Source organism: Megalops cyprinoides, chromosome 22, assembly GCF_013368585.1.
Source record: "Megalops cyprinoides isolate fMegCyp1 chromosome 22, fMegCyp1.pri, whole genome shotgun sequence".
NCBI lineage: Eukaryota > Metazoa > Chordata > Actinopteri > Elopiformes > Megalopidae > Megalops > Megalops cyprinoides.
The window spans coordinates 16,350,551-16,376,986 of NC_050604.1; the positions used below are offsets into that span (position 1 = coordinate 16,350,551).

The window sequence follows — 26,436 nt, forward strand, 5'->3', positions numbered from 1 at the left end:
AAGGTGTGCCTATTTAGGAGGATGGTGCATGAATGTGAGGTTCAGACAGCACTGTTTAGACAAATACCTATGGGATGCCTGTGTGTGAAGTAATACCCCATAGGCTAAGGTATGAGGGCATTCGGGATGAAGCACACTAGATGAGGAGTGAAGCTGGATTGAGATGATTCCTTTTTGTCTTAGCACTGATGTACTCAAATGGATTCTGTACAGGTATAACGATCCCATGCCTCTGAAGGTTTCTGTCCACACTAATCTCTAAGGAATGGACTCAAACTCACATGGGTACTGTGAATAAAAAACATTTCCTCTAATATATGTGTATATCAAAATGTGGAGGGTCACTTTCTTTTTGCTGCCAGTGTGAACACCAAATTACACCAGGGAAAGCTAGTAATCTCTTGAGGCCAAACTGATATGGAAAGCAATATCTTAAATTTGTGGTACCTAAGTTAGAAAGTTACTTTTACTCCAGCTCTCTGCAGAGGTCTTGTGAAATAAAGTGTTACTGGTTTTATTTTGTTCTGTTTGAACAGCATTCCCTAAGATGAAAGGGCACGTAAACAATGATACTGCTGCCCCGAGCGATACATAAAAGAAAGCACACCTTTGATAACACTACCTGTGCAATTCCCCCGAGTTTGGAACAAGTGCTCCATGAACAAAATCAAGGAGGTGAGAAGAGGCGTGGGAACAGGGATTTGACTTGTTTTCACAGGTACTCATTTCACAGGAAGTTTGCAGGATTTGGCATATGTGTGCATCGGCGTGCTGTGGATCACTGTTAGTTACTGCAGCTGAGTTTACCCAAACATTGGTATCGCATACAGCGCAGTGTGGTTCTAATTAGATGAACAATGAATCTAAACAAACCCCCTTTGAGATCTGTACAAAAAGTTTCCAGAGATAAACTTAACTTTGTATTCTTTCCCTATTAAATTGGATTAAATTGGTTAGTGGATAGTGGTTGGAGCTTGTTGACATTCTCTCACGGACAGCTCCAGAGCTGGCTAGAGTAGGACACATCTGAAGGCCAGCGCCGCTGTCCATCTTTACTACGAAAGAGAAAGATAATTGGAATTAACATCTATTGCTAGCACTAGACATCTTTCGAAGGTGTGAGTTCCTCTTCTTGTCCACATCCTCCGTGTGGACCTGCATGTGTTCAAGGTTCTCTCTATTCTCCAGGTTAAGGATTCGCTCACAAAAGTCACCTTAATTGTTGAAGCTGAGAGTTTGAAACAGTGCCGGCTGTAGAGCCGGCTGTAGAGTTTAACTGGAATGAGATGTGAGGTGCTGAAGGCACAGGGTGCTGTAACATGACCTCCTTCTGACAGGCACGCAGGGTATACACTTAACCAAGGTCTTTGCCAGGCAACAGGATGTGATTGTGTTTTAGATGGATGCAGTAGAATTACGCCCCGTTGGCCTCCAGACTGCATCCGAACTGTTGCTAGATCAGTGGGGTCACATTTTGAGGGGAATGTGCTTTTGGGAGCAGACAGTCTGGTTAAAGAGGGATGGATACAGCATCCTAAACAGACCCATCAGCCAGTGTTATCGACTGAATGGCTTGTTTTTGCTAATGACCCTAAAGAAGAGAGATAGAAGACAAAACAAGCCCAGCAGATCTGTAGATTATTGCTAGCCAGACTAACCCTGCATACTGACTATATACTTAAGAGAGATCACAGGGGTAGCAGAGTTGGTTGGGGTCCAGATTGCATGTTACAGATTTTTTGATAATAATCAAAAAGTAGTTGAGAGGGGATCTATGCAGTATAGGTAGGCTGCAGACCCTGGTTCATACAATGCATCACTGAGAGCATTCGAAACAGACAACGAAAGGGTGTGTCTGCTCTGTGGCTGTGTACCATGTGAGACGGGTCTTACTTTAGGTACTGAATTCTTTGCCTTCCAAATGCTGTGTCCTCTTCATACGCTAGTGTGGAGTAGGCGGAAGCAAGCCGTTTTCGTGCTGCGAAATTCAGCTTTGTTCTACAGTAATTCCTCTCAGAGCTGAAAAGGATGCAGTGACAGGACCCAGGAAAGGTGATCGTTTGACTGACAAGAGGGTGCAACTTAGCAGTAATTTTAGATGAACCCCTCGTTCCAGTTTATGGCAATCAGCCAGCCTTCCCACAATGCCACATCCACTCATAAGCCGTCGCTTTTACATTAATTATGTGCACATCAGCAATATTGATAAATGAATGGTTTGGTTTTAGAATAACACCTATTAATGAATTAAGCTGGTGTAGAGATATACAGTCAGAGCAAGTTTTTTTTTTTTCATGCAGGTGAAATTATGCTCTCTGTGTCTTTGGAAAGGGTCACTTTCAGTCATCAGAAAAGGTATCCTTGTGCATGCTCCCCTGAAAGTGTGTCAGGTTTAGGCTGTTTTCTGCTGAATCAGACAAGCTATCTGGAGCGCATGGTCCATTTTCTACTATTTGTGTTTCAGCTGGAGGGCATGTCACGCAAAGGATATCTCCCTCCCTCTCTTTACCGCTGCAGAAGTGCTAAAAGCCTTTGTGATTTTGCTGTTAATTACTGATGGAAAGCTATTCAAGCTAACAATTGAACCTCCATTAAAGTCATTAATAGCACAGTTTTCCATTTTATTATATTCATATAGGCTGCCTACAGCCTTCATATTCACGTATAATCCAGAGGCCTTCACAGTTCAGAGGAATAGAGAAGCAGGGTCCTTGAGCGGGAATGGATGCTCATTGGACACTCTGTGGTTAATGATACACACGGAAAACACAACCTCAACACTCAGGTGATAAATGCTCTGTATTCAGCTCTCAATATAATCCATCCTCCACAGCGTGGAGTGCCTCATTAACCACTGAAGCAACAGTGATGCACTGTGCTATCAATCATTCTGCGTCTCTCACACTGTATCAACTCTCAGACTAAATAATCTGTTACTTCTTCCACGGTGTTATCTCTCACTCTACACCATTTCTCACTGTGTGTTGCGTTACACTGTAATTTATACTCTGTTATTTCTTACTGTGCAGTAGATCTCACACTTATCTCTCACGTGTTGTTATTTCTTCCAGTGTGCACCTTTAAGCTACATTGACTTGTACTCTCAAACTGTGCCTTGTATCTCACTGTTTTATCTCGCACTGTGCTGTCAACTGTGTTATCTCTCACAGTCATTTATCATTCACACAGTGTTATCTCACGCTGACAATGTTATCTCCCTGACTGTGTTACCTCTCACACAGTGATATCTCTAACATTGGATTCTCGTTAGGAGACTCGTTAGTAATGGCAGAAGTAACATCAAGGCAAATAGTTATCCAAACACAGGGACCAATTCAGTCTGAGCTGTCAAGTCAGTCAAAGTTATTGTATCAAGATGTTATAGATACTTCTAGCAATCAGGGTGGAGAAAGGCATAAATAAAATAAAAGGGTTTCTATTTTCTGTTTTCCTCTGTTTCAGCCTGGAAGATTATGCTCAAATATTTGTGTAAGGGTTTAAGAATGTCTCCTTTCAAAACTCATAAGAGAAGCTTCTGGTGATATTTTGTTCCCGACAGATGACCTTATTGCAGTGTTTCTGTATATAGTTAAATTGTCAACGTCTCACAACTTTTAAGGTCTCAGGCACCTTAAATCATGGAGCTGCTGAAATGCTTGAAGATCAATATTTAGTGGCTCTTTTTATCTTCCTTGGGAGATTGTGTGTCTGAAAGTCTGAATTGTGGCCCTGTGTTGTCTTTCCAGCACATCTTTAAGGCACACATCCATCGGCTCCTCTTCAGCCAAAGTGTGTTTGGTGTGCGGAGACGAGGCGTCAGGGTGTCACTATGGAGTTGTAACCTGTGGCAGCTGCAAGGTCTTCTTCAAAAGAGCCGTGGAAGGTATGTATTTATATTCTGTTTAAACACTGCTCATAGCTAGCAGGCATTTACAGATAATGTACATTATTGGCATTTTAGCAAACACTTTTATCCAGAATGATTTATATAGGTTACAATTTTTTACATGTTACCCATTTATATAGCTGGATATTTACTGAGGCAATCCGGGGTTAACTACCTTGCCCAAGGGTACAGCAGCAGTGCCCCAGTGGGGGATCAAACCAGCAATCTTTCTGTTGTGAGTCATGCTCCTTATCACTATGTTACACTGCTGTACATAAAACTGAATCTGTATTTAACTCGTAGTCTTACAAAATAATGCTACACTGGTCATAAAGACAGTCCAAGTTCAGTCCATATGTCGGACAGACCAGTAATGCTAGGTGTGGATCTGATAGTTAGCTATAAAGATTAGCTAGGTCATAATTAGCTATGTCTGTCTCCAAATAATAATGCCTGAGCTATATTTTAGTTCATACGTGTGGATAAATATTGAAGCTCATTAGCAGCTTGAAAAAAAAACAAATATTGTGAAATAATTCACAAATCTGGCATAATATCACCAATAGCAGTGTGATTTTCATGTGATAAAAAGTGAAGAAAAAGCTTAACTTTTTTTTTTTGGGATGATGTCAGTTTTGAGCACTTCACTTCAGAGACCAGAAGCCTCTCTGGTTATTAACGTTCTGTAATCTTCCCTCTGCTTCAATGACAGATGGCTTGTGCACTCATAACATAGAACAATTTATTATTTCTAAGTAAGTTACTAGGCATGCCATAGTATTCTGTCCTTTATAAAGATGTACTTACGGGCTTACCGCTATCCATGGACACTGAGATACAATCTACTCTGAACCCTAAACCTACGGTATTGTGTAGACTGTACAGTAGAAGTGATGCATACTGTTGGCTCGGCTACCTCAGCTGACCTCAGTACAGCAGCAGTGACGGAAGTATGAAAAAAAGATAGAGATAGATGGAAGGATGGTGAGGTGAGATAGGTTAAGAGAGAGAGGGAGAGATAGAGTGGTTTTGCTTCTAAAGCGATGAGTCAGCACTGAGATCTGGAGTTCAGGAGGGACATTAGTTGACAATCTGCTTCCTCCTTTCTGTGGTAAAAAAAGTGTTCAGTCCATGATATATGAGAGGAGACTGCAGGACACAGCCAAGGATACAGGTGGGAATTAGCACAGCTATTGCTTAATTTCTGTTGGCGTTGTCCTCTCCGGGGGAAAGAGCTATTTTTGCTCCCTCCAAAGAAGGAAGGCCTAGCAATATACTGACTCAGACAAATTACAATGTCAAAAAACCTCCCTGCTCTTTATTATTTGTTTTCCCCGAATTAACCAGTCAGGTCCACTGAGGAGTCATTTTGTCTTTTTCAGCAACTACCCGGGGGTTCAGGGTGGGCGGTTCAAGGGAATATGCAACCATTCAACTGTAGGAAAGGAATAAGAAGTCTGTTTTAGTGAGCTGAGTTTGGAATTTGGCCAGGACGCAGAATGCACTTACTCTTGCAGCATACGCACCGTGGGATTTTTAATGACCAGAGTTACTCTGGACCTCAATTAAAATTCTCATTTGAATGATCACATAGCCTGCAGTTCAGTGTCCTCATCACTGCAGTTGTACAAAGGAGTCATTTGACAGCTAAGGAAGAATGACCTACTAGCTAACCAGCATCACTTTCGACAGCAGTTAGATTTCCCTGAGCATCATCTGTCCAGGTACTGACAGTCATGCTCAGCTACGCTTAGCCACTGAGATCTCAATCAAGAAGAGAGCAAGCTGAATCGGCAGTTGGCGTGTGAACTTCATGTTCCATGTTTACCCCTTTGGTTACCATATCTATTAATGGCATTAATAGTCTGTCGAAAGCAAATGTCATTGTGGGGGCAGAGATCCTTGTGGCGTCTTCTGTACAGGTAGAAGCTGTTACCATAGCACATGCTGTTACCAGCCATTTTTTGAAAAGTGATGTGATATTTACATTTCATTGCATTATTATCATTTAGCTCTTATCCAGAGCAGTTTACAGCGTGGTTACAGTTTTGATACACTATCCAGCTATACAGCTAGATATTTACTGAGGCAGTGGTGGGATAAGTACCTTGCCCAAGGGTACAATAGCAGTGCCCCAGCAGGGACTCAAACCAGCAACCTTTCAGTTGTGAGCCTTGCTCCTTACCACCACACCACACTGCTGCCCCGTATTTCTTTTCATTTTCACTCTTCAAATTAAAAAGTATAGTTTTTGGACACTTGCACTCCATCAGGAGTACCACACCAGAGGGAATAATGTCTGTGTGTATGTGATGCCTCCTGTATCCACCACCCAGTGAACATCAGGGGAACTCCCAGCATGAGAAAGCAGCCTTCTTTACTCTGTGTCCATGCCATTGGGTAAAACCCTGATGGTGCCAGCCCTTCTTTTGGTCGAACGGTCTCTCACCCAGAGATGCCAGGAGCTCCAGACTCCATCACAGTGCTTCCTGAAGGCTTGCCCAGGCATGCCTTCGCCTGAAGACCTCCAAATCTCACTGCAGCATCCCCTAGATGGAAGTGCCGTGGGAGTAGAAAGAGTAGTTTGGACGGTGATTACAATATGGTGAGACAGATTAACGGTGTCCTTAATTCTCCCTGGCCTGATCTGACCTGTGTCACTCACGCCCCAGGCACTAATGTTTTAATTATCTGTGATCTCTTACGCCTCCTAGGTGATAACTGTTCTTTGACATCAATGCAAAATGTAAGAATGCTGAGAGGATGTGCCTTTGTGTTTAAGCAAATGAGATGGAGGGTATCTGATGCTATGTTATATGTGAGTATATGTTATAAGTGAGTTGTCTGACACGGCATATCAGTTTTCTGACATTGTGTGTAATAGAACTTTTTACATTAACTGTATTTGCTTCACAGACATGTTTGTACATACACAGTGATTTGTATAGCTTACATATTGTCAATTTATATAGCTGAGTATTTACTGAAGCAGTTCTGGATGAGCACCATGTTCTGGGGCACAACAGCAGTGCTCAACCTGAGATTCAACCCTGCAACCTCTGGGTTGTAAGCCTTGGGCCTTACCAGCACACCACACTGCCGTGAGCTGAGAGGTGTTGTTCTCAACTGTAGGTTGATTTTAATGGCAATACAGTTGTTTTTGTTGCTGTAGTTCTCACTCCTCTTTGCAAATCCGGTTAATGCTTCTGCTGTGGAATGTGTCATAAAATATGAATTTGAATCCTAGATTGTTTTCCAATTGATAAAGCTCTTTTTTGATGGTTTCCCAATAACAGCAGATTCATGTCCTAAAAGGATGTTTGGGTCTTTGTTCCCCTGTTGCAATTCATGTACATGCGTTACTCTTTTGACATCACAGCATTTCATAGAAACCTGATGAATCATAGGATGCCTGAGATCAGTGAGATGAGCAGCCCTTACTGGCAAACCCAGCCCTATTCCTGGCGAAATTAAACCAGTTTGTTCCACCACTGTGGGCTCCTGGCCATCATTGGTTGAGATCAAGCCTGCTGCAAGCTGGGATCAAGCCTGCACCATGGAGCTCAGCTTGTGTTCAGGGTGAACGTCTTCACCACTGAGCTACTCAGAAGACCATGGATATGAAAGATGAATGAAAATATGGTATATATAATATAAGAGACATTTGGAAAGTAGATTGTGTGTTAAAGGGAAGTTGCTTTAGGCTCATGACTGGCAGTTTGGGCTTGATCTTTACATCCAATATGTAATTACAGTTGTCTTTCACCTGTAATACCATTAGCTTGTGTGTTGGTAAGTTGTGATACGGCTTTTAAATGAATATTTTCTTGAGGAGGAGGTGATGTTGGACAGTAGGCGGGAAGCCTCAGACAAACAGTTATTCATTAGGTAAGACAGGGTTATAGATGCAGATACATAGACACACAAGACCCTGATGTGGTTTGTTCTGTATTAAGTCCACTGATACTGATGTTGTAAGCTAGATACATAGATAAAAGCTAGATAAATATCTACCTCAGCAAGGTAATACAAAACAAGCAGCAGAACTGACCCTGATACAATGAGGAAATATCCAACTTTCTGAAATGATTTATTCTGCTGGTTTGATGTTGAATTATGAAAACTGCATTTGAACCTCGGTGGATCTGTGGATGCAGCTGCTGGGGAGTTTTCAAGGGAGAGGTGTTTACATCTGCGGAGTGGAAAAACACACCATTGAAAATCCATGAATCCTCAGTGTACAGAAGTCAGTTTCCTTTGATGTCAAGCCGAGGCTCTTTTGTTTCTCCAATTCTCTTGTTAATCACAGAATCGGAAAGCAGCTCGTATTTTACCTAACACCAGCAACGATGACTCAGGAATGCAATGTGAGCCACATATGTATTATATGACCTTACAGTTGTATTTCATTTCCAACCTCTCCATCTTCTTGAATCTTTTATGGGAGAGGAAAAAAAAAACCTTGGATTCTGTTGTTTGTATGGTGGAATAATTACAATGGGACTATCACAACATTTTCAAGGACAGCGCTTTACCAAGATGTAAAATTAAGATAAATATTGGGGAACAATATGAAAAATGCGAAAAGATATTTTCATGAAATGGGAGCCAGGCCGGAGTATGAAAAGTGAGTTCATGATTCTGCAAAGGCCGGCGCAGCCCAAAAAGACGCTGTGTTTTGGCAGATCATTACATGTGGCAGTCCCAGCTTCACCAGGGAGCACTGAATGTTGTAGTCAGAACACTGAAGTCTTGTATTTGTGTTCCAAAAGGATTTCTTATTCTGAGAATTTTCTCTTTCTCTAATCTTCTCTTCTCTATCTCTGCGTTCGATTGCCAGAGGCTGATGTTACTGGGTAGAAGGAGTCATCGGTCCATTCAGGAAAGTGCAAACGTGCACTCCGAGTTCACTGGATCAACACACTTTTTTGTAGAATTGAGACTGCAGACTGATTTATTTCAGATTAATCAGAGTTTCAAAAATTACATAAGATTTTCAGTTTTTTTCTTGTGATGTTTAAATTATGAAAAAGTGTACATATGTATTGAAAGAGTAATGGGTAATTGTCTTAACTTCCCATTAATGCTATGTGTAATCAAGTTGAGCAATGTCTGACTTGTGGTTATGAAAGGTTATGTGTGTGTGGGGATTGGGGGTGGGGGTGGGAGGTGTGTGTGTGGGGGGGGTGAGTACACCGCAAACAAGCATTTTTACAAAGAACTCATAACAAATAGTTTCCCAATCCATATGAAATGCACATGAGTAATCCGGGGAAAAGCTACCCCTTATCAGTGAGTTCACCCTCTGTGAACAAATGTTGAGCAAACGTTGTGAAAAACAGACACACACAAACACACACACACACACGCGCGCGCGCACACACACACACAGGAAGTTTGATGATGCATGAGTGTACAATTGTTGCTGACAATAATTAACCAGATTGAGGGGAAGGAGGGGGACTCTTCAGAGAGGTTGCAGATTTATCTCCATTGACTTTGCTCTTGATCAGAACGCGGGGCTGCGTTGTGTTTCCTGTGTTGCAGTTTAATGTTTTTTAGAGCAGGAAAAATGGCCTTATGTAACGGTCATGTGACTCGGACAGAAATAGCGTCTGAGCTCTGACTGTTCCTCCTGCTGGCCCTTGGCTCTCGCCAGCCCCCCGTCAGACAGACGGACGCGGCGCGCGCTCGTCCTTACCAAACAGCCTTCGCCTGCCTCCAGACGCAGCCTGTTTCAGTTAAACCCAGAGAATGATTCCCCGAATCTCTGCGCTCTCCTCCGCCGCTGCTCTCGTGAAATTCGTCTGAACTCTGCGGGTTCCGAACGCGCAGAGAAAGACCCAGTGTTTGATGGAGACGCGTAGCCCTGGCTCCAGCAGAGTGTGGGCGTGCGGCTCGCTGTCCTGAGGTCAGTCCTGGCTCCGAGAGAATGTGGGCGTGTAGCTCTCTGTCCTGCAGGGCTACAGCCGTACAACGGGCCTCAAACGAGAGCTTGTTTCATTAGCTTTCGGGTAGGTGGCGTGCCAGTCGTTCTCAGCTCATTACAATTATTGTCACAATGTCAATCCCCATATATCAATCACCACGTCAATATAAGCCCGTGAGCAAGAAGTGGGACCTGAACCTGTTTTTGATTGTTCTTTGTGATTTTGTCTAGCTTTCCAGTTTTAGGAGATGTTATCATCCATCAGAAGCTGACTGCGTTTCACTTAATTGTGTCTTCACATTTCATGCACACATAATTAAAAATGGTCAAAATTAAAAAAAAAAGCTTTTGTATCTTACCTCTTTTTTTTTGGGTCAGAATGATGTCCCAAAGTGGAACTTTGTTTTTAGCTTCTGTGGTTAATTAAGTTAATTAATCCCTCTGCTTTTTTTTCCCCATTTGTCTCAGAGCGCCTCTGAAGAGCACAATAGGAAAAAGCCGTTAGCAGAATAAACAGTCAGAGAGGAGAGCTGGCAGAGACTCACTGAACACAACAAAGCAAACATGTTCCTAAAAGAAGCAATGAGGGGAAAAAAATTAATCAAAAGGTTTTGGGGTTTCGAGAACGAGACTGTTATTTTTATACCTGTGTATACACTCTGCTTGAGAGGGCTAACGTGCTGGCATTAATTTAAAACTGATCTGTTTTCTTTGCTGTGACAAAAATATTCAGTGCAACAACGGCCTTGCCATATTTTATGATTTTATGTGAACTGAACAAAGAAACATTGTCACTTCAGACAAACAGAAGAGGAACGAGCTGATTATGGGTAAACTTATTAAAATGATTAAATTGGAAAGCTTGTTAATCATCAAGAAGGGATACAGTTTCAAGAAACATAAATTTAAGGTACCCTCTTGTCCTCTTCAGCGTCTCACTCATAATCTGCCACTGAAGCACACAAATTTCTTAGGGTAACTGTTCAGAATGCCTTGTACTATAGTCATAGTAAAGTAAAGTATTGTCTTTGTTCATCGTCATTCAGTGATTCGTTTCAAAGAGTCTCTGTGAAAACAAACCAGGAGAAATGATGCATATGCTGTGTACATCCTAATGGCTGAAAGGTAAACCTCCTCTGCAGTTTCTTCCATTCCTTCAGCCACCCACAAAGGTGGAAAAGGAAGCGAGAGGGAACAGGAACACAGAATGTGCAGGAGGGCGGACCACCCCTGACAAAGACAGCATTTCCCACATAACTTTTCCCATTAACCCTCAACAGTATTACTGCTGATTTCCGTAAATAGTACTATGGGTTAAAATGGGTACGTCAGGGTATAGGATAACACAACAGTTTTGGTAATTTATAAATACAGTTTTACACATGATGTTTAGTTATATTTTAATGCATGATTTGTGCTTCATGTGTCATTGTCACTGAAATAGGCAAAGATCATGAAGAGAAGCAGCCTGTTTTTAAAGGGGGGAATGAACTAGCATGCACAAGGCCTGTAGCAGCTGTATACAGCAGTACCATGGAAGTGAATCCTTTGAGCAATGAAGTAACATTATTACTCTGGAGGCCAGGGTTCACTCTTACCATCACGACTGACCCCCTGAGGTTGCTGCAGTGTTGTAAATATTTAAACGTGTTCTCTTTTGGAGTTTGCCGTTGTTCACTGATAGACATGTAATTTCTCTGCTCCGCTGTTATTGTGCCTTTCACAGCAGGCCGTGTGTCTGAGCCTGGCTCTCACAATGCTGACATCCTTCTGCCTCGTTACAGGTCAGCACAACTACCTTTGCGCCGGACGGAACGACTGCATCATTGACAAAATTCGGAGGAAAAACTGCCCGGCTTGCCGAGTCCGCAAGTGTCTTCAGGCAGGAATGAATCTCGGAGGTATGGGAGTCAACAACACCTTCTGCCCATCCGTCAAAAACACACCAGCATACAGCTGCAGTGTGCTCTCTGTCAACATCTGAATTCAATAACACAGAACAGACAACAAGGGACCAGAGAGACAGGAAATGGGATCCATCGAACTAATACAGATACGATCTATATTCATGTAGTCCATTTGACTTACGGGTTTGGACCGTGTGTCTCAGGAATTGGAAGGACAGATGGATCAGGTCGGAGTATGGATTTTTGGTTTGGTGCAACTTCACAGGGAATGAGATAAAACGTGTGTGACTGTGGCCTGGCCTGTTTATGTCTGAGTCACAACATTTCACCAAAGCTCCTCTATCCGATCTGATGGTGTCTTCACAATATATTTGGTTGCGTTCCTCTCACAGCTGCAGAGTTCACTGAACGAGACACGAAGGCAGGTGTTACTGCAGCCAGCACTTTCACAAATGCCATTTTGCATCTGTCTTTGCATCTGCGTTCCTGGATACGCGTCTCTGCAAAGACTGTTTTCATGTGCAATGTACAGTCGAAAAACAGAACTGTACAAAAAAAAAAAAAAAAACCTGAGCAAGTTAAAGTATGCAAGCTGGCTTATCACAGCATTTCCCCCTCCATTATAGTAAATGATATCTAAATGATATCTAAACATGATATCATGTTTACATTCAAGCAGAAGTTCATTCAGGTTCACTAACGCTTAACACAGATGACTTCGCCTGAGAGGGAAAGCACAAAGACATGATCAGTAACCAATCAGCAACAGAGAAGTTGTGCTTTCATGCTGCAGAACTGCTACTGCTACAGTCATTGGAAGTGGAATTCAGAGGCAAAGTGTGATTGTAATCAGTGTAGCGTGCAAAACAGCACAATATATGTATTTATATTATGAAAACAGATGCACATGCATACATACGTACATGTATTCATATAATATGTATAAACAACTGTACTGAATAGAATTTAACTCTGGGAGGGTGGACATGAGAGAGCTCTGCTGTCAGGCACACCTGTGTGGAATATATGATGAGTTCTAAAGGCTGTGGACCAGAACTCGGAACACAGCCTGTGCCCAAGGTTACAGTTGGCTCAGTGTGTGCCATTCAGTTTTGGAAGGGTTCTAGAGGATTCAGTTGACATCAGCCCGCCACATCAATGGAGGCCAGGCAGAAAGAGTTCTGTGGAACATTTCCACTGGATACACTCTTTTAGAGGCTCTGTTGTGTCACACAAACAGGACCCATCCTGTCGTAAACACAGCTCCACTGACAGGGCCCGCAGGTGGAAACAACCGACATGGGTCTGGAGAAGTTAATACAGAAAAAAGGACGTGTCTCTAAATTTTGGAGCCTTTAGTCAGTGGTTGAAGGCGATGAAGAGACAAACATTAACTGCTGCTAATGGAAACAGATTAAAAAAATGTAAAAAATAACAAACATTTACTTTTAAGCAGGAGTTGCTGGCCCTTCCACAAGCTTCGTAACCATGGGCCTTTGCTCAACTCCACGTATCTGGCCATATCTGACCAGCTTTACCGTCTCTTGTTGTAAAATCCCAACTCTGTCTGAGCTCCCAGCAATCTCTATTTACTGCCTCAGGTTGGCTGTGTTTTCTCTGAAACCCTCTGATGAGGTAAAACACTACACGAATATTAGTTACAGTTACCTTTGAAAACCTGCACATATACTGCAAACGCTGAATTTTTGCTATTGTTAAAGTTTTGTCTTATTTTATTTCAATTCACTTTCATCACCTCTTAGAAATGTAATTTCTGAGAATGTCATAGAGGATACATGGGGTTTAATTTTGCAGTTCTGTAGACTTTAATTTAAGTTAGGCTGTTCCATATCTGCAAAAATGTGTAGTTAAGCGTATTTATCTCCAAGGAAACCCATTTGATAATGACATTTAATCCATGTCTGATTTTCTCTGTATTTAGCACACAGTGGGGATTTACATAGAGCAATGTTTGTCAAAAAAATAAAATAATTCTAAGATATTAGAATAATATCTATTAATAATATCTATTCTAATAATTCTCAGTGTTACAGGATCACATTTTAATCAAGGGCGGCATGTTGAAAAGGCTGTTCTTCTTTTGATTGTCATGTTGCTTGTACATGTCTACAAGTCTCTGATCTGTCTAATCTAATCTTAAGTGCTAACTACATAGAAATGTAAGCATTCAGAAATGTTTTCAAGACAAATGTATCAATGAAACATCTGTGTTTTTTCTAGAAATTCTACAAATACTACTCAACATTTTATACATTATAAACATGTTTTTTTACATGTATACCTTTCTTCAGTCAAATGTTAAACTCAGTTTTGTAATATTTGCAATTTAGCAGACGTTTCATAGTTAGGTCACTGTTAGGTCATATGAAAACATTTTGGAAAACTGGCATTATGTAAATACATAAGGATATTTTCACAGCATCTTTACTGTTAAAAGGGGGGGGGGGGTTGCTTCTGAGACAAGTTTTGAATTTGGTCCTTTCCTTCTATTTTGGGCTCAGCACAACATGTCTGTGTGTTTTGATCTTGCAGCTCGAAAGTCCAAAAAGCTGGGGAAGTTGAAAGGAGTGAACGAGGAGACGTCTCTGCAGGGCTCCAAGGAAGGCCAGGTGTACCTGGCTTCCGAGAAGGAGCTGAGCGCCGCCGCCGCCCTGGTCCCCCACATACCCAGCGTCACGCCATTCCTGTCCCCGTCCATCTGCAGTGTCCTGGAGCTCATCGAGCCGGAGGTGGTGTACGCCGGCTACGACAACACGCAGCCCGACACCACCGACCACCTCCTGTCCAGCCTCAACCAGCTCGCCGGCAAGCAGATGATCCGAGTCGTCAAGTGGGCCAAAGTACTTCCAGGTCAGAGTTCGGTTCACTGAGGTGTGATGCATTTTTTCGTGGAATTTTCTCAGTGACCAGGCCCTGTGTGGGTCATTAAATTGTGATAGATTGTATGCATTCAGCAAAAAATGTATGAAAAACCATAGATGTAAAAGCCCTGTCTTCCAGCAGTTCTCTGTCATATATCAGCAGATATCTGTTAAACCAAAAATACGTCATGCAGTTCTTGTATCATATTCCTTTTGAATCCAATCAATTGAATCCAATGGTAAAACTATTTCTATCTCTCTTTTTAATTTTTTAAGGAAAAATTGAACCTACTACAGCAACAGTATACAGTATTTAGTTAAGGCACCAGACTGCAGAAATATGTCCACACATGAAAATTAAGTTTTATTAGTTCCTAAATTTTAAATCCTATGGACATTTTCTGTTCCATTTTTCTTAGAGGTCCAATGTTCTTTATCATAAATATGTAGTACTTTTCACAGTGATTGCTAGCTCTATCCGGTTGTATAAATAGACCATGGCAACAGCAGGTCAGAAAATATATCTAGCTAAAGTCAGAAGCACCATGTCTTCAGCCTACGGTGTTCATATTGCAGAGAGCAAAGTTAATTTCAAATGAATTTAGCCTAGGCTGCTGTAGGTGTGGAAGGACTTTATACCTGCTGTGAGCGGCCCAGACAGAGCTGGAACTCCATGACTCATCTGAAACTTTTACTCTTTCCCTTAAATGCAAGCATATAACATTTATCTGCCTTCTCTTATTTCAAGAAAAGGTCATTTGGCAATAAAATGGGATTCACTTGAATTTATTCAGATTGCTCTTCAAAACTACAGGGAGTGAATTTTGAGTACTGGGGCTGTACAACATTAAACTAAGGGCACGGTGTTAATGATATCACATGTGAAACATTTCATGGTTTGGGTGAGTTATCGGCCCTAAATTGTATTTCATGTTGCAATGCAGACAACGGGATGATAGATGTAGCCCTGGAGGGGGATCATGTAAAACCAGGTCTTAACAGTCGCCGCAGCAGTTTACAGTGCATAAACAGATTAGAATGCCTCTGGCCATTTTCCAATGTAAGTAATGCGTAAGTGAAGTCACTCCCATTGGAAATGAGGGAGCGCTCACGCTCCTGCTTTCTCTTATGTTTGGACTCAGAAATGAGTCTCAAGGTTCCATGTCACCAACACTGCCCCCCCCCCCCCCCCCCCAGACCTCTGTTTTCAAACTCTTCTTGCCCCTTTTTTGTGCCTCTTCCCCCAGGGTTCAGAAGCCTGCCCATCGAGGATCAGATCACCCTGATACAGTACTCCTGGATGTGCCTGTCATCTTTTGCCCTCAGCTGGAGGTCCTACAAACACACCAACGGACAGATGCTCTACTTCGCTCCCGATCTCGTCTTCAACGAGTAAGTTGTGACGCACACAGCACGTCATATTTCAGACATTTCACCGTATTTTAAAAAGCTAGTCAGCTCTGCGCGGTAATGTGGATCAATATTTGCACATACTACACAAGTCTTGGAGTAATTCATGAAACTATTTGCCAGTCTGTCACTTGAACGCCAGAATTCAGAAGGTGTGAGAATACTGAGAAGTTGAAGCTCCTTGGAATCTTAGTGCTGTTTTTTTCAACTACGAAGATTATGGCATCATAACGGGGCCCATTGTTCCTGAATGAACTCTCTTCCAAGAGGAAGCATTTACACACACTGGCGTTGTTCCTCAATCATGTGCCTGTGATCAAAGCAGAAAGTGAAGGAAATGGAGCGAGTGATCCGCTGTAATACATTTGGAGAGGAAAAGCACTGGGGAGGTGTGCCATGTTCAGCGGCGTTGTGAGAAAACTGGGGAATGTGTGATGGGGCCATGCTGAGTTGATGAGGAAGGAAAGGATGTAAGAAGAGACTGGCCCCTGCAGGTCACTTATAGAACTGCACCCAGTTTATATCTAAACACTTTTCATTTTACTCGAAAGGGTTTCATTAAGAACACACATAGCCTCTTATGTGAATAAATAGGTATTTTGTTCATGGTAAACATAAAATAAAAATTCACAGAAACATACCTCTGGAATATGTAACATATGTATATAAATAAAATACCAAATGACTGTCATATACATATATATTTTTAGAAATCTTTAACTATTTAAATTTCTACTGTAAAGACTATTTATATGCGGTACATTATTGCATAGATTTTTATCTCTTTTAAAATTAAAAAGGTTATTTAAGTACATGCATGCCTTTAAATGACCTAATATGTCCTTATGTGTCAAGAGGTCTTGCATTTCCTGATGAAGGTCACCCAGACACTAACTGTAGAACACTTCAACTACTTGCACGTCAGTCACAAGGGGTGCTGTTGAGCTCACATGGATGACGTATGAGGTAGGAGGTCTAGAGGTGTTTGTCATTTATCGAGATAGATATTTACTGTGGAACACCGTGCTGTCCTCATAGTGGTACACCCCTTCTATCTGTTGAGAAAAAAACCCCAGCTGTTTACAGAGTGGAGCACCCCTATTGTCTGCAGTGCACTGTCCCAGAGCAAAGTCTGTGTACTGTCTTAGAATGAAAGAGAGTCTGTGTACTGCATCAGAGGGGGAAACAGAACCTGTGTACTGTATCCAAGTGAGAAACAGAGCCTGTACACTATGTAAGAGTGAGAAACACAGCTTGTGTACTGTATCAGAGTGGGAAAGAAAACCTGTGTTTACACTGAACATTTACACTGTATCAGAGTGAACTACGGAGCATGTTTACTCGCTTAGAAGGAGACACAGGCCATGTAAACTGTTTCTGTGTAAGATCCAGAGCATGAACACTGAATATTCTTTCAGAATGAGACACAGAGCCTGAATATTCTTTCAGAATGAGACACAGAGCCTGTGTACTGTATCTTCTTCTGTGGCTGTGTCTGTAATGATGTGGTTTGTGGCCTGAGATGTAAGCCTGGGCCCTTTCAAGATGGGCTTCGGGGCTTGCATTTGATTTATTTGTGGTTGCCATTGTGAGGACTGAAAGCTGTGGGTCCAAACCCACCAGTCCCCTGACACTTTACATCACTTATATCATCTTTCCACTGACTCTCAGCATTAGCGTTTTTCCCCTGATCTCTTTGAAAACTTTCAGATCTCCTGTGATATGATTCATCTGTTGACTCTCTCGAGGGATTTGGCCTAACGTTTTCATGTTTGCCAGGTCTTTCGCATGACTAGGTTTCGGATCACCTGACAACCAGTAAATGACTCTAATATGTGAATTTCAGCTCCGAGGAGCACGGGTTAGGAAACGCTCTCTCCTGTAATCACTGTCCCCTCTCCGCGTAATGTGTTAACCGTGCGGTAATCACTGTCTTTTTGATCCCGCAGACAGCGCATGCAGCAGTCGGCCATGTACGAGCTGTGCGTGGGCATGCGGCAGGTGAGCCAGGAGTTTGTCCGCCTGCAGCTGACGTACGAGGAGTTCCTCTCCATGAAGGTCCTGCTGCTGCTGAGCACAGGTGAGGCAGCTCTGCGAGCCGTCCCTGTCTTATCCCCTCCCGCTCCACAAGGACACGCGTTATTACCTCCTCTCAAAGACTATCTGCAATGTGAACACGCATTATTAGCCCGGGGGAGGTGGGAGGGGGGGGGGGGGGTCTTGACAAAGAATGGAGAGTCAACTGCACCGCTCTGAAAGCCCTACCTGCCCTACGGATCAAAGAGCAGTCTTGTATGTACTGCCTTCTGTGTTGCTCGCAGAGGGTTGAGGAGGTTGCTGGAACAATGACAGGCAGTAATCTCCTCTGCGTAATGATGTTGTTTGGGAGATGAGAAAAGCAAGGACAAAAGGATGGTATCCAGCTGAAAGTAACCGAACAAGGAGTCTGAGCCGGGCTAGCAGTGGGAGGTGTTTAGAGAATGGAGAGGTGGTCCAGGCCTTGGCCTCTGTGAACCACACTGTGATTTATAGAGATATTTATTAAAGCTGTCAGGCCCTCTGCACGGAGCATGCTCAGCTCTTGCAGAGAGGCTTCGGCTTTCTCAGTGAGCTCTGAGCCAGAATGGACCCTGCTGTTTATACAGCTCTCTATGCATATGTGTGTATGTGAGAATAATATTACTTGCTACTGACTTTTACTGTTCCCGATCAATAGTAATCATGAGCACTCATATTTTGTACGTATAGTGCAGTTGATTGGACCTTAGTGGTCATGTGACACAATTGATCAGTGACCACACTGAAGCAAGGGAGATGACTGTGAAGATACTGCTACAGCTACTGCAGAGACCACTTCACCAAAGTCGTTTAGGAGCTGATTTCTTTTGCATTAATAATGACATTACTGGAGGATCTTTAAAAATGTTTCTAATTACTTGCTTATATGTTTACATTCTGCAAAAACACAGTATACCGATGTGTCATATTTGCCATACTTAATAATTCCATTTACTGAGATAAATGGATAGAACAACAACATAATGATACCAAATTTGTCATGTTAAGAACCAGAATCCTGGAGGATTAATTCACCATCTCCAAAGCATCAAGCCACACAACAAACTGTATAAAGGACTAAAAGTCAGAATTATGGAACTTTCCAAACCCAGAGGTTTGCTGTTGGTTTGCTTGCATGCAGCTGGTACAACATGCAGGAGCGTGTCTGCCCTAAGTGTCTCTGCTTGATGAGATTCACAGTGACACTGCAGTGATGAACAGCACACTCAGACCAGAGGCCTAAATGCACCATGAAGACAGTATACTGTATATTAATATGTATGAAAGAATATTTCATACATATTAATACACTGAACATATTTGCGTCTCACACACACACATTCTCAGTGTTCTCCTGAAACATCACACTGTAAACGCAAATTTCATTATGTTATCTGCAGCTCAGAATTTTGTATTCACACTCATCAATATTAATAAATGTTAGTTCTGTAAATTCTGTAATTTATTTATTTTTTGACCTGTATTTTTACCAGGACATCCCAGATGAGATTACAGTATTTGCATGTCTTTTTCACAGGAGATGAGGCCAAAAGGGATAACTTATTATGATGCAGGTTTCAGACAGTTCAACAGTTAAAGCCATGTAACTAGTGATAAAAAACCATAAACCATGGGAGAGTGACAGCTGGTTAAACATAGCTCAAAGGCTGAGAATCATGTATTTCTCTGGTAGGAACCCCTTTTCCTGGTGATGAGTGTTTGGTAACAACAGCTTCTCTTTCTGAGGAATGGATCATAGTCACTTTGAGGCACAAGCCAAGCCAAGCTTTGGATATATTTCTCGAGTAAAGAAATGTTCAGTTTTTCCAAGGAGCACTGTTGACTCATAAAATACATCTGTCTTTCATCTATTATCATCTTTACCATTCTATATTCATTACTTTGTAGAATAAACACAGTGAGGTGTTGAATGAGCAGCTCCTTCCTTGTTGGCAATAGCATGCCCCTAACATTAGTCCTATTGTCACTCAGAGGAGGCTCAAACAGTTATAATATCTGTGACTTTGCTGTAAATGAACTCTGGTTCCTGGCAGGTTTCACAATAACTGCTTTGTTCAGGAAAATGCTTTATTTCCAATGGTTAAAAACAACAGCAGTGAGGGTTAGCCAGGTGTTTACCCTGGTGTGGATGTGGAGACAGTGAGGCCATGAGAGGTCAGGCATGTTTCGTGCAGGATGCGGGGAATGTAAGTTTTCAAACGGATTATTGTGTCGACACAGGAAGGGTCAAACAGCTTAGCGCAAGCTGAACCACTTTTCAAGATTCAAGGTTTTTGGCCTTCAGGCATTAGAGAACGATTTTGTTGAAGCAAACAAGAAATAACGATTTTTATACACGCAACCTTTCTTGTTCTATATGTAACTTTCCTCCCTTCCTTTCTGTGTGGTGATTAAACTTTCTCAGGCAGTTATGTGCTGGATGTTGCACTTTCACTGGTTATATTATTTTTTTATTGTGCTTTGAACCAACACCAAAAACCTCTCAGCACCATGGAGCTAGAAGCTGAAAGTCTGCAAACAGTCAAATTTAAAATGCCTTTGAGTCTCAATGGGATATAAAGTAGGTATCTATTCTTTTGAAGCACCTATAACTCCAAACATGAATCCAAAAAGTGAAGAGGATACTGTGGGTTGCCATTTCAGCCACTGCAAACTATGTACCTTTTCAAACCTGAATCCCTCTGGTTATCATTCCAGTTCCTTAACCATTAGGACATACCACCACTACTGTTCTGCTACCTGCAGGGTAGAGCATTCCCATGACACCAATTACCCAGACTTAATGGCCCCACTTTCTGTACAGGGCAGACCGGAATGCCAGCTGCTGTCTAATGAGCTCTATGTGGGTCAGAGAGGGGGGCACCAAAGGCACGGATGTGTTGGAGTTTAGCACATTCTGGCTAGACAGCGGGGTGAAGGCAAGGACATCACATGCTGGCTGCGACTCTCCCTGTCCCTTGGCCGTGCAGTGCGTCATTGTTACTGTCTGTGTTTTTTTTTTTTTTTTTTTTTATGAGAACACGGAACTCTGTAGTCGTTCCACCAGGTGTGCAGGACACATATGGGCCCGACTGTACTTCCATGTCAACAACATGTTTTGCTTTCCGATATTTGACTTCACAGAACTGACGCTTTATAACAGGACTCTTCCGTTAAAAAAAATGTCTGTTGTTTAGGTCACTAAAGGGGTATGTCTGTGGCTAAATGCTTCAAGTGATTTTTTTAACCAAACAGGAGTGGGCCGCACCACTTGTGACAGCAGGTGACCCTTGTGGGTTCTTAGCCCATGATTGTCCTAGGAAGAGGGTTTGCTGGTCAAGTCATAATGGCATATGCAGTTATAACCCCAACATTATAAATTTAAAATGAATGACCAACCTGCGGGTTTTAAACCGATTTAAAACAGATGGCCTTTTCAGTATATGATGATTACTGTTTGTCATAAGCCATTTGATGTCAATCCTGATGTAGCGACCTACCTTTCTGAACTGCCTTGCTGTAAGATATCTTTCTGTTGTTGTTAATGAGATAAGTCTTTTACCAGATCTAACCCACTTCCAGACTAACTGAATGTAACAGACTGTTACCATACAGTTTTGTTATTCACTCTGAAAGCTTTTGAAGAGTGAACTAATTGCACCGTGGATGTTGCAAATCTCAGTAGAGATAAAATAAAAAGTAAAAGTAGAGATGTGCTTCTTCCCTAAATAGTTCTGTGCCTGAAAGTTGTTGAGATGTCTGGCTTTCCCCTCCGAGGCATGCAAGACCATTACAATCTTTCCACAGGAAACTGTGCCATCATTTCACCACTCACTTAGCCCCGGCGCCAAGGCCCTGTCAATACCATGTGCCATCATTCCTAAATTAATTCAGCATTTTCTCCATAGTCAGTTATACCTTGCATGAGGTGCACCTACTATCCTAAAATCTTAAGAAAAAAAAACAAATTTTATAAATTTCATAAAAACCAACTTGAAACTGAGTAAAATTAAGTTTATGACAAAGTAACATTTTTCCTCCACCCGACAAATTTTGTTCCAAAAGTGCCAATAGTTCACTATGTACATCACTAATAAAATTTTCTGAATATAATGCACATAAAAAATTTGTCTTCCAAACCATTCATGAAGTTATAGTATCTCTAGTTCCATGCTAGGAGGCATATAGATATATATACAATTCCAGGATTGTATATATATATCTTTATACATATATACTATAAATATATAATTTCGTGTCTCTTGAATGACATGATTTTTTTGGAATTTTCTTGGCTTTAGGAAAAATATGTCCATCACATTTCATTAGCGTCCATTATGTGGTATTATTGTTTAAATTATGTTTCCCCAAAACTATAAATTACAAAGTTTCTTTTTTTAAACCAAAGAATACCAGTTGTTTCTTAGAGCTTGCATATTCATCATTCCCATCTATAAAACTGACATCACTGACAACTTGTTTCAGAAGTCCTTCAAAGCAGCAAATGGCAGTTCATCTGGCACATAAATCTGAGGGGCCTCTGTGTGCATGTTTAAGCACTCTGTCTGTTCTCACCCTCACACCCTGAGGACTAGTACTGTTATCTCTGTGATCATGACTGTATTAAGTATTAATTCCAAACAAAAATGTGTGTCTGCCTTCTGCAGTTCCCAAGGAGGGTCTGAGGAACCAGCCGGCGTTCGAGGAGATGAGGATGAACTACATCAAGGAGCTGCGCCGGTCCGTGGCAAAGGCCACCAGCAGCTCTGGCCAGACCTGGCACAGGTTCTTCCAGCTGACCAAACTACTGGACGCCATGCACGATGTGAGTGACATGCCAGACAAGCCACAACCCTGAGCAAGAGGCTTCAGTTTCTCCCTCTGTCAATCAGACTGGCACATTGTGTGTCTCGGTCAGGCACCAGGATCCTGACGCATCAAAATACCAGGATATGTGTTATCAGAAACCGTGACCTTGGAGTTAGTCTGAGGTCCCTTCTGGATGAAACTACAAAAATCTGTCTACCTTCAAATGATGTAAATTGTTTTTGCCAATATATCTGTCAAATATGTTTTAACTCATTATTCCATGTACAATTTTAGTATATTGGTAAAAATCAAAGTGGCATCTTGGATCAAAATGGTGTGATAGCTAACTGCATGATTACATATAACCAGGTAAGAGGTGAACTTTCAATGGAATGAAATGCTTAGCTGTGCAGTCAATCAAGTAAATGTACGTTTAAATATACAAAGCTGTACATGGCTGAGTATGAAGGCTACTTTACTGACCTCTCCCAGGTGTCAGTAAAAGGCATGTAACATGACTAACCATAGAAGGAAGGACTGCTCTGCTCAGATTTAACAATGATTGCTTGTTCTTTTTGTACTTTGTCACTCGTCTGTTAAATGAATGTAATGTGATGTAATGTCTTCCGTGCAGCTGGTGGGGAATCTCCTGGACTTCTGTTTCTACACCTTCCGCGAATCCCAGGCCCTGAAGGTGGAGTTCCCGGAGATGCTGGTGGAGATCATCAGCGACCAGATCCCAAAGGTGGAGTCGGGTTTGACCCACACGCTCTACTTTCACAAGCAGTGATGGAGAGGAGCTGCTTGCAGGAGGACTCTTAGCGTGACCTGGGTCCCTGCCGCACACTTGCCCGCGCCCTGTTGCCCGGTCAGATTCGGGAAGAACACTTGGAAGCATAGCGCCCTGACCCCAAAGATGGCAATGTTTTAAATGGATGGAAAGCCATACGTTTGCTTGATATGTCAACCACAGACTGTCACGCATGTACACACACACACACACACACACACACACACACACACAGACATATCCCTTAATTACCCATGGAAACTGACACTGGTCACTGTGGCTTATTGCTGTTATACATGGCCTTCAAATGTCTATGCCACAGAAACTCTTCAGTAAGAAGCATTCAGTAGCACTTTAATGTGTGAGACCGAATACAGGACATTTGTACATCTGACAAGAACATCTGAGTAAGGGCTACAGGAGTATTATTGGAACATACATGCCTACAAACAAACACACACACACACACACACACACACACTTCATTTATGAGGAAAATACAACATGCAAGCTTTTAGTGATATGCAAACAGAGCATATACATACCAGAGGAAGGGGAAAGTGGTACTAACGCTGTGTGTTCTAATTGAGACAGTCACAGAAAGAGGCTGGAGATGCACAAATATGCATACTGCACCATATATAATTGTAAAGTAGGACAAAAGAAGTTGCAAAACTCAGCTGGTTTCAGTGAGATATTCAACTGGGCTTTTTCTTTTGACATGAAATGTGACTGTATTATAATTAATCTCTTTCACTGCGATACTGTGTATACTTACAAGAGCAATTTATTTTTACCATTTGTAGTCATATGGTCAATTATTCAGTTGAATTGAGTTAAAATCAGTGCTCTGTGAAACAGAAACAGACTATTTTGAGGTTCCAGAAGAAATGAAAGAACCATTTCTATAAGTGTAATGTTTTTGTCAAACCAGTTCAGACAAAATTTTATAACAAGTTGCTCAATTTCTCAAAGCAGACATGAAGGCTTCTGCACATGTGGAAATACTGTTTTTGTAAAAAAAAAAAAAGACAAAAAACCTGTTGAACATGTGTTGTAACATTCATGACATCAACACTGGAACCTACAAAAGTTAACAATGTAAGTAGTCTATATTATACATGCTATATGAAACAAATGTATATCAATGTACTAGGCAGATATCTGTAAATGGCATCAATTCAATAACACTTTTAGATACTGTACAGAGGAAGCTTGTTATACATGAATACTGCAAACCGATCTGTCAACCACCCTGAGTGTTCCTTTAGCATTTTACATTGTTCTTTTTTCCCATTTGGGTCAACAGCACTGGTATGCCCAGTGATTTTTTGTCCATTCATGTATCATGTATGAATGACCACTGAGTAGCGGTGGAACACTACTTTCCTACTGGCCAGTGGGAGAGAGCAAGGCTGTTAGACTGTTATGTGCTCAATCTGGGAGAGGTGTGGAGTAGGGCCACGTGGGGCTTTGTTGAGAGAGAGAGAGCAAAGCTGACCAGCTTTCTTTTTTCAGGGCATTTTTTTCCTCTCTGTTTGTATGGGATTGGGTTTATCCCACTGCCAACCTTAAATTTGCACAGAAGAGTTAAATGTGATTATTGAGGCATTAGTGTTGCTTTAATGTGAGGTTGATGTACAACCACAGTGTGGAGGGGAGGGGAAGGGAGACTTCATAGCACTTTGTATTGAGAAACCTGTACAGAATATGACATCACAGCAAATTACAAAGTGACAACAGAATACAAATTAGATAAGGAGGCATTTCCCCAGGTTTTTTACGGATTTATTTTCCAGTCTTTTGTTGTTTCATATATTGCCGTGTGTGTAAATTGTGAAGGACCTGAAATAAGCTGTAAAGATGTTCATTTTTTTGTTTCTTTTTTTTCTTTTTTTTTTTTTATATAAACAAGACTAAATGTCAATGGTTCATAGCGAGAATGGGAAAGTATTTTTGAAAGAATTCTATTTTGCTGGAAACAATATTTAAGTACTTTGTATAAAAACGATCTTTTTTGTAAAGTGAAACGTTTATGCATGCACATTTAAGAGATGTTTACAGTGTACTGGAGAAGGGAAAACTGTGCCTTTTTTATCTGATATGATTTACCATTTTACAGTATCTGTTGTAAGTAAGACAGTCTTTATGTTGAGTAGTGTAAATGTTTCCTCTTCACATGTGCTGTTGGAATAACTGCAGCTTGTGTGTCTCCCTCTAATAACAATGTTCCAGCAGGTTGTTTCTTTTATAGAGGTAATGCCAGGCAGGAGAATAGCCAACCAGAACGTCTTGATAAAGAAATGAATGTACAAAATATTGTCAGACCTACACCAAACTACCTGAGCGTTTTAAAGATATTTTTTTTCTTTTTTTTTTTCTGCGTTAATGTTACCGAAAAGATTTTTTAAAATGATTTTGTACTCTTAAATTTATTTCAATGTGATTGTCAACAATGGCAGATCTGAAAGGCCTTTGAGTTCTACAGGTAGACACCATGCAATGGATTAACTGAGTTGAAGCAAATGTAATTTTTTTCCCTGCTTTGAAAGCAATTCTCTCACTTAAGGTCGTCCTGGAATCCAGTCTTTTAAACAGGATTCAATTATGTGTTAATCCTGACTGCAAAAACAGTTGTTTGTTCATGGGTTTGCTTCACAAGTTCAACAAATGTGGAATATGCGAATATTGAAGGAACAGATGCGATCATGCAGAGGAATTTTGCAAAATCTTGTTTTGCAGTGAATGTCATGTGCCAGTCATAG

General features: G+C 41.5%; 1 protein-coding gene across 1 annotated transcript in view; it reads left to right on the forward strand.

Moving 5' to 3' along the window:
- LOC118769340 (mineralocorticoid receptor-like) overlaps positions 1 to 24,418 on the forward strand; it is a 59,843-nt gene extending 35,425 nt beyond the window's left edge. The window contains exons 3-9 of the mRNA XM_036516371.1: positions 3,747 to 3,883; positions 11,600 to 11,716; positions 14,276 to 14,593; positions 15,852 to 15,996; positions 17,964 to 18,094; positions 22,740 to 22,897; positions 23,516 to 24,418. Coding sequence (XP_036372264.1) covers positions 3,747 to 3,883; positions 11,600 to 11,716; positions 14,276 to 14,593; positions 15,852 to 15,996; positions 17,964 to 18,094; positions 22,740 to 22,897; positions 23,516 to 23,671 — 1,162 coding nt within the window. The 3' untranslated portion in view covers positions 23,672 to 24,418. The remainder of the gene's footprint in view (positions 1 to 3,746; positions 3,884 to 11,599; positions 11,717 to 14,275; positions 14,594 to 15,851; positions 15,997 to 17,963; positions 18,095 to 22,739; positions 22,898 to 23,515) is intronic.
- The last annotated feature ends 2,018 nt before the right edge of the window (positions 24,419 to 26,436 follow it).